Here is a 14,959-nt window from a genome sequence, read left to right as displayed (position 1 = left end):
CAACGGGGTTGATGGATGCCATGTTTAAAGAAAGTCGCATTCGCCCAGATGGTGAGCTAAGCAAAAGCATGAAACAGGAATCCAACCTGGTCTTTGGCAGTAGTATGTTTGTACATGTTAGTTTTGCTCTAACCAAACATATACCTTTGTTATAGTTCCCATTTGTATTTCTGGAACATTACCTTCTAAGTAGTGATGGGCGAAAAGTTTCGCCAGGCATGGATTCGCGGCGAATTTCCGCGTTTCGCCATTGGCGGATTGTTTCGCGAAACGGATGAAAAACTAGGGGTAGGCAGAAGAGGCAGCTGCCTAGGGCGCAACGATTGGGGGCGCCAGGCAGGAGCCTCTCCTTTCTACCTCTCTAGTCTGCGCTCCGTTGTGCTTCGTATAGCATCCCCCTCCGCACGCGAAAACTGCACACGCGCGCCAAAACACACGGGGGGGGGGTGCATGATACGAAGTGATGCGCAGGTGAAGGGGTGAGGTGGCCGACCTGGTTGCCTAGGGTGCCCAGTCGGCTCGGCCCGCCCCTGATTTTAAATTGCATTTGGTAAAATGTAACGAAGGAACAGCCAACACTTTTTGTCTTCTGTAAGACTTAATTGTATTATTATGGCTAACTTTAACTTATCATCTCTCTTAACCTATTATGTGCAATCCAAGCTGATCTTGGTCGTGAATGGAATTTTCCCAAATCAAAGCAAACCCCTCTATTTGTCCTCAAACCATGTACAAAGAGATGCCATAAAGCTATGCCAGAATGTGTTCTTCCAGGTAGAATTCAGGAGGAACATTTAAGCATGCAGTGGTCCTTTAATAACACGATGCATTTCTTTGTCCCAGTCACATTGTCATTAAGACTAAAAAATAAGAAATACTCACATAAGAATGCAGTCTTTTCTTTACAGTTTTATTTACAAAATGTATTAAAACTTTGTACATGCCTCATTAAAATGAGGCTCAGTAATCTGTCCGCACATGCAGTTATTTTCTTTACAGCCATAAGTTTGCTTGGCAATTTTACTGCTCACCAATCTGCAGTAAAAATAAAAGGAAACCTAGGAAATTAAAATAAAATAGAATCATTTTTAAAGTAAGGGGGGAAAAAAAAAACCAAAGGGAAAAAACAAATACTTTACTGCTGACCTTTGGCAGTAATGGCAGAAACTTGTAAGCAATTAACATTTTTTTTTTTTAACATGCATTTTATTTTGTTAAAAAAATACCGAACATGATTGCTTCGGCTTGAGACACACTCTTAAAAAGTCATTTCATTCAATAATGTTTAACCCTTTTCTCGACAGACGCTGCCTAAAGTGAACTTTGTGTTGGCCTCTCTGTCATAGAAGGGGTTAAATAACATTTAGGTAAAACCTTTTTTTAGTGTTTTGTTTTTTTAAATATTCTGCACAGCTTTTGTTTCCCATATTGGGAGAATTAATAGCATTTAAACATTATAAAGAAAAAAAAGAAATCACAGTTCCGTTATAAGAAATTTGCCCATTTTTTGTAGCCAGCTTCCACTCCTAGGCTCCACAGGTAACTGCTTTCTAATGTGCTGCTGGCCTGAAGAAGATGGCATCTAAAGGCCGGTCCATGTTTTTATCAATAAAGTACATTACATATCCATGTTATCATGTAACAATAGCTATGGGTAACTATGTTTTCTGAGGCTCGCTAAATGTATCTCTCTATGAAGTTGGTATATGATATCCTACTTTTGAATTTATTCGGTTTTCATGATGATGACATTTTGAGGACTAAGTATTAAAGGTTACTGTACAACTCTTTTGTTTCATCATTGGCAAGTTGGACAGCTGATGCGACCAGTCCTTTAAAGCGAGTTAGCAAGGTTTATGTGTACACTCATTCTAGGATACGCGTATATGGATAAAGGCCAAGTAGTGAAGAAACAATATAGAAAGGTCTAAAAAGTAGAGGTATCAAAGCTCCAGAAGGCTGACCCTGGAAATGTGAACAAACCATGATTTTATAAATGAAAATAAGAATGTCATAAGGCAAGTATTTCAAGTGTTTGAAATGCCTAATGGCTGCACAGGAATTCATAGAGATGAACAACGGAAAACAACACTTACTGAAACACGGTTTAAAGGTAACTAAAGTAGCCAAACATGAAAAAGCACGTTCTCGTATTCAAACAAATAAAGCCATGTCACGTTATCTGGAACCAATATTTATATTGCTAATTTCTGTTCATTTTCAAGAAATAGTCAGATTGTTTATTTATATATATTATATATATGGTAAAAACTATACTTTCTGTTTGGGATATATAGGTTTAATTAATTAAAACCAGTTAAGAATGATAATGGGGAACCATTATCATTCTTAACTGGTTTTAATTAATATGATTACATTTCTATCCATCCCCTTAGATGCTAAGCTGGGAAAATATGTCTGAAAACTTATTAATAACTTCTGACATTTAACAGTTGCCTCTAGGTTTTTCATTTTTCTATTACATAATAGCTACAAGCTGGGTTATATATATATATATATATATATATATATATATAGAGCATCCTCATACCTAATGTATTTTCTATAATCAATATAATTATAGAAAGAATCTTAATTTTTAAACTGATTAACATATAATGTACGTAGGGTTGCCAACTTGCTGATATTTAAAAAAATATTTTTGATGCCGATGTTATAGAAATATAGAAGAAAAATAAAAATATAGGTGTTTTTTGTCCTGAAAAGGTGGCAGCTTTAACTGTATGCCTTCTGTGAAGCCAAATGCAATATCCACTAAGGATATCTTTGAGGAAAGCACATGTCCATCGATATCATTGAGGAAATACATGTCTATCACAATCTTATTCCTGTCCAAGTATCTTTTCTGTGGCCCCGGGCTGGGTGTGCATGCTCAGTAGAATGAAAAGTTAGCTTTTTCCTTCAAATTTTGGCTTTTCTCTCTACACTGAGAGAGAAGATGATCTCAGGAAAGAGAAGAAGACAGCGATATGCACCCCTAGTGTAGTGCACCAAGTCAGAGCAATTTTCAGCAGACAGGAGAACCAGCCCAGGGTCTCACTGATGGGTAATGACAAACTGGCACCCCAGAGTGATTATCTTTTTCCTTTTTTCTTTATGCAAAACATATGCCATGCTAAGAGAATGATATCATTAATGCGTTACGTAAAAATATTATTTTACTTATATTGTATGAAAACCTAGCACATGGCATAGTGATAATGGAGAGCATGTGGGCCCACCTCCATAGGAGACACAGTTCATTTACCAATAATCTAATTCGGGAAAATCTGGGAAATGCTTTTATTCTTTTTATGCAGTTTTAAAACAATATTTAGAGTTGCTACTTTATTAGAAAGACATTACACAGGTAGTGTCATATAGAAGGGGCATATTATGAGTGAACACAAACTTTTTGTACTAAAGACATATATGCAAACTTGTCTTTATTACATTTTAAAGTGTCCTTTATAAACCATTTTACCCTTGCAAGTTATGTGTTCAATGTGTTCAGACCCCCAATATTATATCAGTAAAATTCTAGTTATCTGGTAGACCTTTGCACGGAAAATGAAAATGATAGGTCACCTATTAAGCTTTCCAATCAGTATTCCTATACAAAAAATTAACATATATTAATTATGCCCTTAAATAATTGGTTCCAGTTAACAAATGGAAAAGAAAACTGAGATTTCCAAGGTATCATTGCATTTATACTTGAATCTAAAGCCTAAGAGTTCTATGACTTTATTATGGCCTCCTCTGCTAATAACCAGAGTACTTAAAGTTATTATATTATCTCCAATTTATCAGTAAGAAATAAATGTGCAGTGCTAGAGAACAAGCTGGTCCAGTCTGAACGATTACTTTGTATTACTCACAGCTATATAGGTATAAGCTCACTTTAAAGAACTCCTGATCTCCATATGGTTTGTGGCACAGGAGGCACTTTTGGGCATATTGAGAGCCATGTATTTAGTAGCCTCCATTGACTTGAATGGGAATCACCTGCAAACCATAGATGCAGCGAACATCAACTAACAAGCACGGATACAAGCAGTTGCAGGTGAATTTAATGCAAGTCAGTTGGGCGCTTTGGCGCTGTAGTTTTGGCCTGCTCAAAATGCCCAAAGTGCTCCATGCGCCACTACCCTAAAGGTGCTAAGAATAAAACTGCAAAGCTTTTTTCGCAGGCTTCTGCAATTTCAGTTCAATATATATATATAACCTCTATATGTAAACTTGTGAACATTATTATATTTTGCCTCATGCTGCAGGAACAACTTGTACTTTAGAAGAATGATTCAGTTATTTAAGGGTAGAAAAATGCAGACAGCTGTTGTCGCAGGGCTTATTTGTTGCCTTTGGGTGGTCAGTAAGATCAGTACTGCAAGATGGACTGTTATTACACAAGCTGACCACATGGATTCGAAAAACAAATGGAATTTTGAAAAATACAATACTACATTCATGGCATGGATGTTCTTTGAGAAGAATTAATTTCTGTAAAGTACTATTGAAAATGGCTGGTCAATCCCAGGGTAATGTTTTAGTAAAATAATGGTTGTTGTCTGTTCATTAGAATACTGCTTGTAAAAACAGCGCTGCTACCACTTTGCCTTCTATAATGTATTAGATCATTCAGTGTGAACTTAAAAGTGCATTCACTCCAAATGTATGGTAGATATTCTCCTCATTCAAAGGTTCTCTTTATTATAGGCATTTGTAATGTTCCACGCTTAGACTATTAGACTGTTTCTACATTACAGGTGATATTTTCTGTTACACCATCTTTAACTCTAATAATCCTTTCTTCCATGCTTTGATCCATAATATGGAAGTGTAAGTGCTTTGGATAGCAAGCCATTAACATCCTTCTTTAAGGTAATTTTCTGCGAGCAGTCTGAGTGCTTTGAGTTAGACATACAGCAATGCAGCTTCAATGGGAATGAGAATAAGACTGAGAAGTGAGAAATGTGGGATAGAGTGGAAGTACATTACATCAACATGAGAGTGAATGCACCTTTAAAATGCATATAGAGTACATGAGGCCCTGTAGAGTGTTATTTAAATAATGGCTTATAGAGAACTTGTTCTTTACAAGAGTACATTTCGTACACGAGGATCTTGTGGTGTGGCCAGTTTTCGATTTCATTTTCTTTTTAAGCAAAGCATTAGAATTTCAATGATGGTTTGCATTGTTGTGAATCATCAGAATGTTCCATTAAGGCACTGAAGGAAAACAAAAAAAGTTCTTTCCACTAAGAGTTCGTTGCACCATCAGCAGTTTGTGTCACCCTCGACACCAGGGAAAGAGTTTAACTGGCTCAGGCGGTTGGGATCGAGGGATGAGCCTCATTCTGTTCCTTTTTGTTCAGTCTATCGGCTCTTCTTTGCAATAACCTGAAGGAAAATATATTTATACAACGTTACCAGAGAAAGTATAAACTGTGTTGACAGGTAAATGCCCATTTTGGATCCTTTGAGTACTGAAATAAGGGGCATATTTTAAAGGCAATCAAGAAAACAAGCCTGGGAGACACCTGGGAGACACAAGCAATTTTAGAAAATTTTAGGAAATGCTTAAGAAAATCCTAATCAATTAAAAAGTTTGTAAAGAAACATGTTGACATATTTCCCAACACTCAACGAATTTACATTTCTTGTCCTTTTTCTGATTTTAGTAAACTGGTAAATTGCCTAGGGCTCTGGCAGTGATTTAGAAACTCATGGTTAAATAATCACATAAAGTATTCCTGCAAAAGATTTATTCAACATTCACTACAGCGCATTAGTTATTGTAATGACAGTTTTCCCCCCATAAATTGGATATAAAACAAACAAAAGCAATCCTCTCTCTTTTATGTGACCATTTCCATACCCTTAGATTTTAACGCTTTCTGTTCCGTAGACGTTGTAGCCTTCTCTGTATGTAGCATAATTCTGGGTGCTGGCTGCAGGAGGAGGCTTAAAATTTTGTGCATTCTTTGTGAGTTTCATTCTCTTGGACTCTGCTCGTGACTTGTAACAGAATTCTATCAAAGCTACCATCATGGCAAGTCCAAGCCCTCCAACCAGTATATAGAATACCCCTGCGACATTACTTAGACTCAGGGCACTTGTCTTGTCCTAAGGAAAATGAACACATTGGTTAGATTTACTAGGCTGAGCCAAGAATGAAGAAATATAAAAACTAATAGCCTAGGGGACTCTACACTCTAAACTATAAATAAAAAATGCCAAAATATTATGAGTTAAAAGTAACTTATCATATGCTGGAATTTCCTATTTATCAGTTTATTATATCTAAATTAAAAAGGCATGCATTCTGTTATCTGACTATCTCTAAGATTTAACTATACCACTTGCAGTGTTTATCTGTAATAGGAAGAACTATCATTATGCACTGTATAACAATCTGTATGTAGATAATATGTAGGTATATCTATATATTCCACTTGGAATTATGTTTATATTTCATCAAGTTTTCAACATTTGAAATGGATGAATACTGGACAAGCAAAATACCTTCAAAAAAATGTAGCCTTAGCTTAAATGCCATTGCATTTGAACAATATATGATCCTGACATTATATGTGTGATGCTCTGCTTTATTGGTTAATATTCTGCATATAAAGGCTAAGCATATTATGCATCGCCTCATGACATTCAGGCATATTTATTTTGACTGCATTACATTGCTTTGATGTCTAGTACTGGTTTCTAAAATGTCAGCAGTAAAGATTCATAACTAATCATTTTTTCCTCTGAAATAGTCTATAATATATTATACATATGCCTGCCAGGGTGGTCCGCCATGCCAAAGTGCTGTTGGACCCCCCCCCGATAGGGAATTTTACCATATGCCATTTATAAATAATGTTACATTTTAAAGTAGAAAATAGCAGACTAATTAACTAGACAGCAGCAAAACAAGTCAATGCATTATAAATATGAATATCAATATGAAAATTGGATGGAGTGAGCTATCAATATTCTACAAGAGCCTACAAAAATAGAAATCTTCAGTGTGAAAAAATGTTTTCATGCTTCAGATATATATTTCTGTTGTGTATCACAAGTATGTTTGCCCTTGCAAAGCCCCTACAACTCTTAAAAGAGAAAATGGTGTCGGATAAAAGAGTCAGGGACTAAATATATATAGAGAGAGAAATGGAAAGACAAAAGATGAAATTAGCCTAGGCTGTAATTCTCTCTCATGTGTGCAACTTTGTGCAACATGTTGGGGCTTTATGAATCATTTACAATTCAGGTGGCAGTGTGTATAGATTTACAACAAACAAAAATGTTCTTATTAGGTTGCCATTGACCACTCTAAAACACAAAAAGCTTTGGAATATTCCAGAATGAAGTGTGCAGGGTATCTGACATCTGCAGTGTGGCTTCTATTCTCTTGTAGGAACCCTCTAAATTCTATGTGTAGTCTTAATACTCTGAATGTAGATTCTATTTGAAAAAGAAAAATAACTTTGTGTGCATGAACGTGAGTCAAAATGGGACTTCTAATCAATTCAAAAGACCTTCTGCGACTGACCTTACTTCCGGAGTCCTTGGCTCCACATTCACCCTTATCGTACCACCATTTGTTTTTCAGCTTGTCTAAGATGCCTTGTTCACTGAGTTTCAATACTGCAAGGTTTACAGGAGTTCTTCACGTGGGAAATAACATAAATAACATTATATTATGTTATTTTATGTTATTCAAACTTAAAACTATTTTCAAACTATACAAAGCGATAAAGCAGGGATCCTGGACACAAAGATCTTGAACTGCAGGCAACCTGTGGTCATCACCTTAGTTTTAACACTACAAGTGACATTAGATTACCAGGTCCTGCCTATATCGCTTTGAGTAATCGGCACACACTGTTAAAAGAATAACAATAACAATATGAAAAAAATGCTCCGGGACTTAATGTAGCTTTTCTAGAATCAAATTAAGGTCCATAGCCCTGGAATACCTTTTCTACTGAGAAACCTTTTATGAGTTCCTTAGTATATGCGTTTATTTTTAGTACAGGCCTATAATTGCCTGCCACCCTTCTTTCAAAGTCATCAGTTATTGTGAAATCAAGAAGCTTTCTACTGTAGACTGACAAAAATCTACAAAATTGCTTGTCAAGGTGCCTGTCAATGCATTGTCCAGCAACACAGGGAGCAAAAAAAAAAAATCAGAAGTGCCTGCTGGGAAAGGGTAAAATGTGTTAAAATTTACTATTGTATCTAAAAGTGTCATACAAAAAGTTTAAACTCATTCGTGATTCAAACTGAATCAAAAAGATTAATTGTCCCCTACTGATTTTCTTACATGAGAACCCTCTTTTGAGACACAAAGGGTCTTTTTAGCCCGCTAACATACATACACACAAGTGCATTAACCATAGTTTCAAAAACATCTAGTAGAGTAAATGTTCTCACTCCATTTAATTGTCCTCAATTTGGGCTTCCAAGAGTATATCCGGGAGAAATAAACATTCTTCTCAAATCTCTCCTAAAAGCCCTATAGTTTGGGAACCACTGCCATAGAGCATCAAGGATTTATGTACCAACTCCACAGCCCTTTGTGCATGTATATAAATATTTGCAACTAGATGGCTTGCATATTAACCAGAAATAACTCCACTGTAATATTTAATCCTTTAAAATTCATAAAGGTTTACAGTTTAGACATTAAAATGAGGGATGACACCTTATATACAATCAAAATATTTCAAGTTATTGTGACTCTGTGGACACATTTTTTTTATAATAACAATGCTCAAACTCATTGCTTATTGGTGTCTGAAGGTGAATGGTAGCACTCTGTGCCTGTTTGACCCAATCAATTCTTAATTGTTATAGTGGATGTCTCCCCATGTCCATATTAAATGTGTTTTTCTTGCACACTCCACAAGCTATGGACTAAACACAAAGTCAATAAGTGACCCTTTATTGAAAGGAAAATCCTGTGTTAATATCTCCTACACGCTACAGTATAAAATACACTTCCCTAAGACCCAATTCTTTGGATTCTGTCAGCTACCAAAACTCAAGAATGAGGCTTAAGATAACACACGAGGATGAACCTTCACAGACCATTAACTGCCCCTTCTAATAAGGAGAAATCATGCACTTTAGATGGTATCCAATTTATTCTGAGAAACATCTAATATCTTAAAATGGTAATAGTTAAATGTACACATGCACAGGTTTTTGAGTTCCTTAAGCTCCTGATTGAGGGAAACAAAGTCAATTACACCAAATCATAAATAGACCTACTAATGGCTCGATTCAGTGAGTACAACCAGTCATAGGCTCGCTGCTTAGAAATGCACAGGATGCATCTTGTACAACTATCTCAGTAGACTGACAAATATCTACAAAACTTCCTGTCAGGGTCCTGGTCTATACTACGCCATGTATTGTCCAGCAACACAGGGAGCAAAAAAATCAGGTGCCCTGCTGGGAAGGGGTAAACTGTGTTAAAATGTACTATTGTATCTAAATGTCTTGGGTGAAGACAAATCGGATGATTAGTCGCTGCAACTAATTACTGTTGGCTACAAAAATGCCGACTTGTCCCACAGAGCAAACTTCACACACAGTAACAGCGTGTTTGCATATAGAATTGCTAGTCTGTCTGCATCCTTAAAGTGTCATACAAAAACTTAAAACCCATTCTTGATTCAAACTGAATTAAAAAGATTAATTGGCTCCTACTGATTTTCTTACAAGAAAAAAGGGTCTTCTTAACTCACGTACATACATTCTGTGCATTAACCATGGTTTCAATAACAGCTAGTGGGAGTAAAGGACTGTTCCAGTCCAATTATTTTGGAACTTTTTTAATACTATTTGATTGGCCCTCAAGTTGGGCTTCCAAAAGTATTTAAGGAAGAAATAGACATTCTTCCCAAATCTCCCCCAACTGGTTGCCAGCCCCATAGTTTTTAAGTGCAGGATTGGCCACACACATGCACATGTTTTTAAGTGCCTTAACCTCCTGATTGAGAGCAACAAAGACAACTATACCACCTGCCTCACAAGTATTCCCAGTCCCTTCGGCTAAGTCTGTCTGGTGCTCCTAGCGGGGGTTATTAAAAAATAATCTCAAAAATTGGAGAAATACCAACATCTACACACTAACATAGGCTGCTGGTCATGGTGGAGGTCAAATCACCAGCTACATGCATTGAGTCTTTTCCATTCAGAAGCACCCGTGGTCACCCGGATCTTGTAAACCATGGTGATTCATATTTATGATAATAGGAAAATAATAGCAGTGAACATTTTGACCTACTTTACTCAAGTAGTAATGATCAAAGTGCCTCATGTATCATGACCACATTTAAACTAAAAAGACTACAACAAAAAAAAGTAATCCAACTGAATATCAAACATCAAGTCGTATGCATCACATTTGCTTTTTTAGGTTTCCATTCATGTCCATTAGAAAATACTTTTTTTCTCTTTTATGTTTAAACAAACTATAAAATGTACTGCTCCCAAGCACAGTTGCTTATATTGGTGTGAAAATCCCTGTCCCTGTTTGCTGTCTCTGTCTCATTGTCCTTGATATTTTAATCTGAGTGGAATAGGTATTCAGTGCAAAGGACCAAACCAATCATTTAGGCATCGATTTCAAATTTCGAAAGCTACTTTGAACATAATGGACAAATTCATCCATTTCTTAGTTATTTAATGTTTAGATTTTCTGTCAGTTACCAGAATAACAGTCTTGCCGATTACTCTTGACTAAGGTACCCGATTGTGGTGACATTGAGGCTGACCTTGGAGTCACCTCCCCCGCTGCCGCATTCTCCTTTGTCGTACCACCATTTGTTTTTCAATTTGTCCAAGAGTCCTTGCTCATTCAGTTTTAATACTGCCAGGTTAACAGCATTTCTTGAAACGATAAAACATAACTTGTAAGAAAATGTACAAAAGGCTTAGGAATAGAGTTGTGCGAATGTCTTTAAATTGGGGCTTTTTCATACTTCTTTTTGCAGAAGGAATAATAATAATAACTGCAAACATGTAAATATTTTCCGCCATATTATTGCAAAACTGAGAGCTAGCCTTTGCAATAAGAACATCAGCAAGAGAAGGACTGTGTGTCCTGTTCCATTTAAAGTATATACACTTTTAAAATGAATGGTTATTTGCAAGATTTGCTGTTTTAAAATTTGGGGGGAAATAGATACAAAAGTCATACAAAAATCGCACATCTCTACGTATGAAATTATAGCGTATAAGAAAGGAGCACAAGAGGACAAATTGTCTGGCATTTTCAAGATATAGATCTATAACGTAGTTAACAGTAAAGAATATGTTAATTACTATAAGGTGGCCTTTGGGTGGGGGGTTATAACCGACACGTGCGGTATGGGGAAATTACAACATTTTTCAGAAGAAAACTAAACAGAAACACCACATCATGCAATTAACATTCAGCACATATGGCAATTAAACGTGGCTTTTACCATTTAGATTGAAAAAGCCATTGGACTGGAAAATTGAAACAGCAACAAACAGTCAGAGAGGACAACACACACAGAGAAAGATGTAAACGAAAACAAAAAGATGCATTAAGTAAATAAAAAAGAGAATTTACCATATTGTTATGAAAAAAGGGTGTAAATGATGGTACCTCAAACATCCACAAAACGTTCAAATAAAAAATAAGGATAAAGAAAAGCCAACACAATGCATCAGGGAAGGTGGAATACTATAACAACATATATTGTTATATTATTCCACCCACCTTAATGCTGAGCCTTTTGGTGTTGCCACGCCATAGCCTTTGGAATCGAGGTTTCCTCCAACTTTCATGGTATCGCAGGGCTTCCTCTGCTCAATGTATTCATTCATGGTGGATTCCAACAGGAAGGCAAACTTTCCTTTTGATTTCCGAACCCGCGCCACACCGTCGTCGGTGGTTTTGGTAAATACAGATGGCTCTGCTGATTTCATGTATGACCACATTTTTTCGTAGACTGCTATTTTTGATCTCTGCATATAAAATAAAAAAAGACAGCATTAATATGCAGAATTAGATATATATGTATACACACATGTAATAAAAGAATGAATAAAGCCCAGTTTGAAAAATATAAATTCTTCATATACATTCCCATTTCCAAAAAAGTTGGGACACTGTGTAAAATATAAATAAAAAGAGGAAGGGTTGATCTGCAACTCATTAAAACCCTACATTTAATTGCAAAGAGTACAAACATATTAAGGGGCTTAATTTATTGATGTTTTTATTTTTATAGCTACTGAAATTTTTTTGTCCTAAAAATAATAAATATGAATATTAATTAAGAAAAAGTAAAAAAACTGTAAAAAACACAAATATAAAACTTCACCCTCTAAAAGTTTGTGAAGTCCTGTAGAAGTCAAAAAGAACTGTCCTAGGCAAACTTTCTATATTTACTCAGTTTGAAAATGACGTAAAAATTACAAGTTTGAGGTACTTAAATTATTTCTAATTCTGATTTTTTTCTTTTTATTAAGATTTTTTTAAAAACTAAAGTAACATTAGTTGTCTATAAAAAAATACAAAAAATAACACAAATATGAATTTTAATAAATAAAGAGTGATGAGCAAAATTCTCCAACAGGCATGGCTTTCCACTTTTTGGCACTGGCAGATTGTTTTGTGAAACAAAAATTCACCACAGAAAAAATTGCCATTGAATTTGTATATTGAATGCTCGCTTATTTATTAATAAGGAAAACTCGTTGGAGTTTACAAGCTTGAAAAAGTCAAAAAAAAGTTTTAAAAATTTGAGTTTGAAAATGGCTTGACTATGCCTAGGACAACTTCCATTGACTTCTATAGAAACTCACAAACTTTTAGATGGCAAAGTTTCACATTCAGGTTTTTTTTAAACATAATAAATAGCAGAAATTTGAGTTTTTGAACCATAACTCGAATTTTAGTGCTTTTGGGGGAAAAATATCAAACTCGAACTAAAAATCAAAGTTAGAAATGTTATTGTTTTCTGAAAACATATATGATTGTTTTGAAAGTGATGCCAGCAATACATTTCATAAAAGTTGGGGCAAAAGGCATTGGTACAGAGTTGTGTAAATATCTTCAAGTTGATTTTATTGATAGCCACAAACCTAGAGATCAGGATTTCTTAAGCTTAACCTCTTGTATTTCAAGTTTTGGTTTAATTATGCATTGTTTTTATTGCAGTTTTATTAAGGACAATTACCCAGTTAAATCAGTTAAATGCCCTCTATACAGCATTTGTATAGGGTCCCAAGCCACAGTTTAAGAAACTCTGCTTTATATAATGCCATGAAGAATTTAACTTGGCCAAATGGCAACTCCGACGCATATACAGTATAATGTCAACTACAACATAAAAAAAATCTCTGCAAATGCTATATAATAGGTCAGATCTATATAAAGGATAATAATAACAACATGTATTTATATAAATATGTTTTTAGTGCAAATGTTCTTTGAGCACATTCATGTATGACCTTCTATGGAAGGAAAATATATTAAAGATAATCCTAATCAATAAATAGTATACATTTCTTTCTAAAGTCTTGCATGAAATTAACCTTTGTTCTTCAATGTTTTTAAAAAGATGAACACCAATTAAATGCAGTAGAGCTGAACCTAGCAACATGTCACAAGATGCAGATGCAAGAATTGCATTTCATTTCCATACTGCAGAGATGTAACTGCGCAAAATGCAAACTTTGAGCCTTGTGTCAATTGCTGTGTCAGACAATGAGCCCAGTAAAAAGCCCCTGCTTTATTTGGCACCAGCATTCACACACACAGCATGCACACACTCCGTACAGTCAATGTGAGGTCAATTACTTTCATTTTGATTCTGGGTCTAGTAAAATATCTCTGGTCTCCAAACCTGCTCTGTTTGTCATAGTAGAAAGAGAGGTTGCACTTTATCTTTCCCTTTATGGGAATTTGTACACATAAATCAACATTTTCAAAACCCTTTTGAATTTAAGCGTGTTTAATTAGCTACTTATTTCCTTGACATTATGAGTTATTCATATGACATTTATATTTTATGACTAGTTTAAGTTTAAATTTCTTTCCTCCCTCGGCAGGTATGAGCCAGGGTTATAAGATGATTGTGGCACAAGTGAGCAAGGGCTAACCCCTCTATTCAAGTATTCCTAGAATGTTCAAATAAGTACACGATGGTTAATTCTGATAGTGGAGCTGATGCAAAGGAGTCCTGTGTTATTCGTTTGGGACATAGCTGAATCGTCATGGTCCCATTGTGTTATAGCACCACCACCACACTTTGTTGTGTACTGGCAGAATAACCAGTGCTCCAAAAAGAGTCCAGGGAATTCTGCCTTCCCAGGGTAGGGTCCTTGTTTCACTTTTAAGATAAAAGAGAGATTGTAATAAATAGATAATAAACAGATAACAAGTCACAGTTACTGTGCAGGAGTTGTGGAAGTGAAATTCACTATGGATTTAAAAATAATGATAATTTGTGTGATTTTTTATGCTTTGTGCTTGTAAATGAGTCATGTTACGTATATATAGTGTATAATGTACCCCCTATAGTCAGGACTTAGGTGCCATATAAATGCACAAGACCAAAGACTAAGTGCCTTTATACAGGCTGTGTAACAGTGAGGCTGAGAACCACTCTTGCACTCTACTAGGCTGGACTTGTGATGCCAGTTACTGTCCCTCTCATTTACATCATGCACTCATACAAAGGCAGCACAGCTTTGGGAAGCCACTGGTATCAGTAGAGACTCATAGTTGGAAGGTGGCCCTGTAGTTGTGGGTAAAAGAAGGATCCTTGTAGCTTGGGTGTCCATGGGCACACCCCTACCTCTGTCTCCCTTTGTCTCCCTTGTCTCCTTGTCCTCACCAACCCTGATCCTTGATCTCTTCCAATGCTCAGTTATCCTTCCCCACTCTTCTCAGCTCCCTACCCCT

The 14,959-nt window shown here is 35.9% G+C and overlaps 1 protein-coding gene across 5 annotated transcripts in view; it reads right to left on the bottom strand.

Moving 5' to 3' along the window:
* Positions 1-889: 889 nt before the first annotated feature.
* The window catches only part of gria3 (glutamate receptor, ionotropic, AMPA 3), a 176,827-nt gene continuing 162,757 nt past the window's right edge, over positions 890-14,959 (bottom strand). Inside the window, exons 13-16 of one of the 5 annotated variants that reach the window (XM_012967925.3) lie at positions 11,765-12,012; positions 10,791-10,905; positions 5,882-6,129; positions 890-5,403 (exon numbers count right to left, since the gene is read on the bottom strand). In XM_012967925.3, the coding sequence (XP_012823379.1) occupies positions 5,884-6,129; positions 10,791-10,905; positions 11,765-12,012 (609 nt within the window). In that variant the 3' untranslated portion in view covers positions 890-5,403; positions 5,882-5,883. 5 annotated transcript variants of the gene reach the window in all.

The sequence above is a fragment of the Xenopus tropicalis genome, chromosome 8, assembly GCF_000004195.4.
Source record: "Xenopus tropicalis strain Nigerian chromosome 8, UCB_Xtro_10.0, whole genome shotgun sequence".
Taxonomy (NCBI): Eukaryota; Metazoa; Chordata; class Amphibia; order Anura; family Pipidae; genus Xenopus; species Xenopus tropicalis.
The sequence above is the reverse complement of the archived record's forward strand: the minus strand, read 5'-3'. Positions and strand labels throughout refer to the sequence as shown.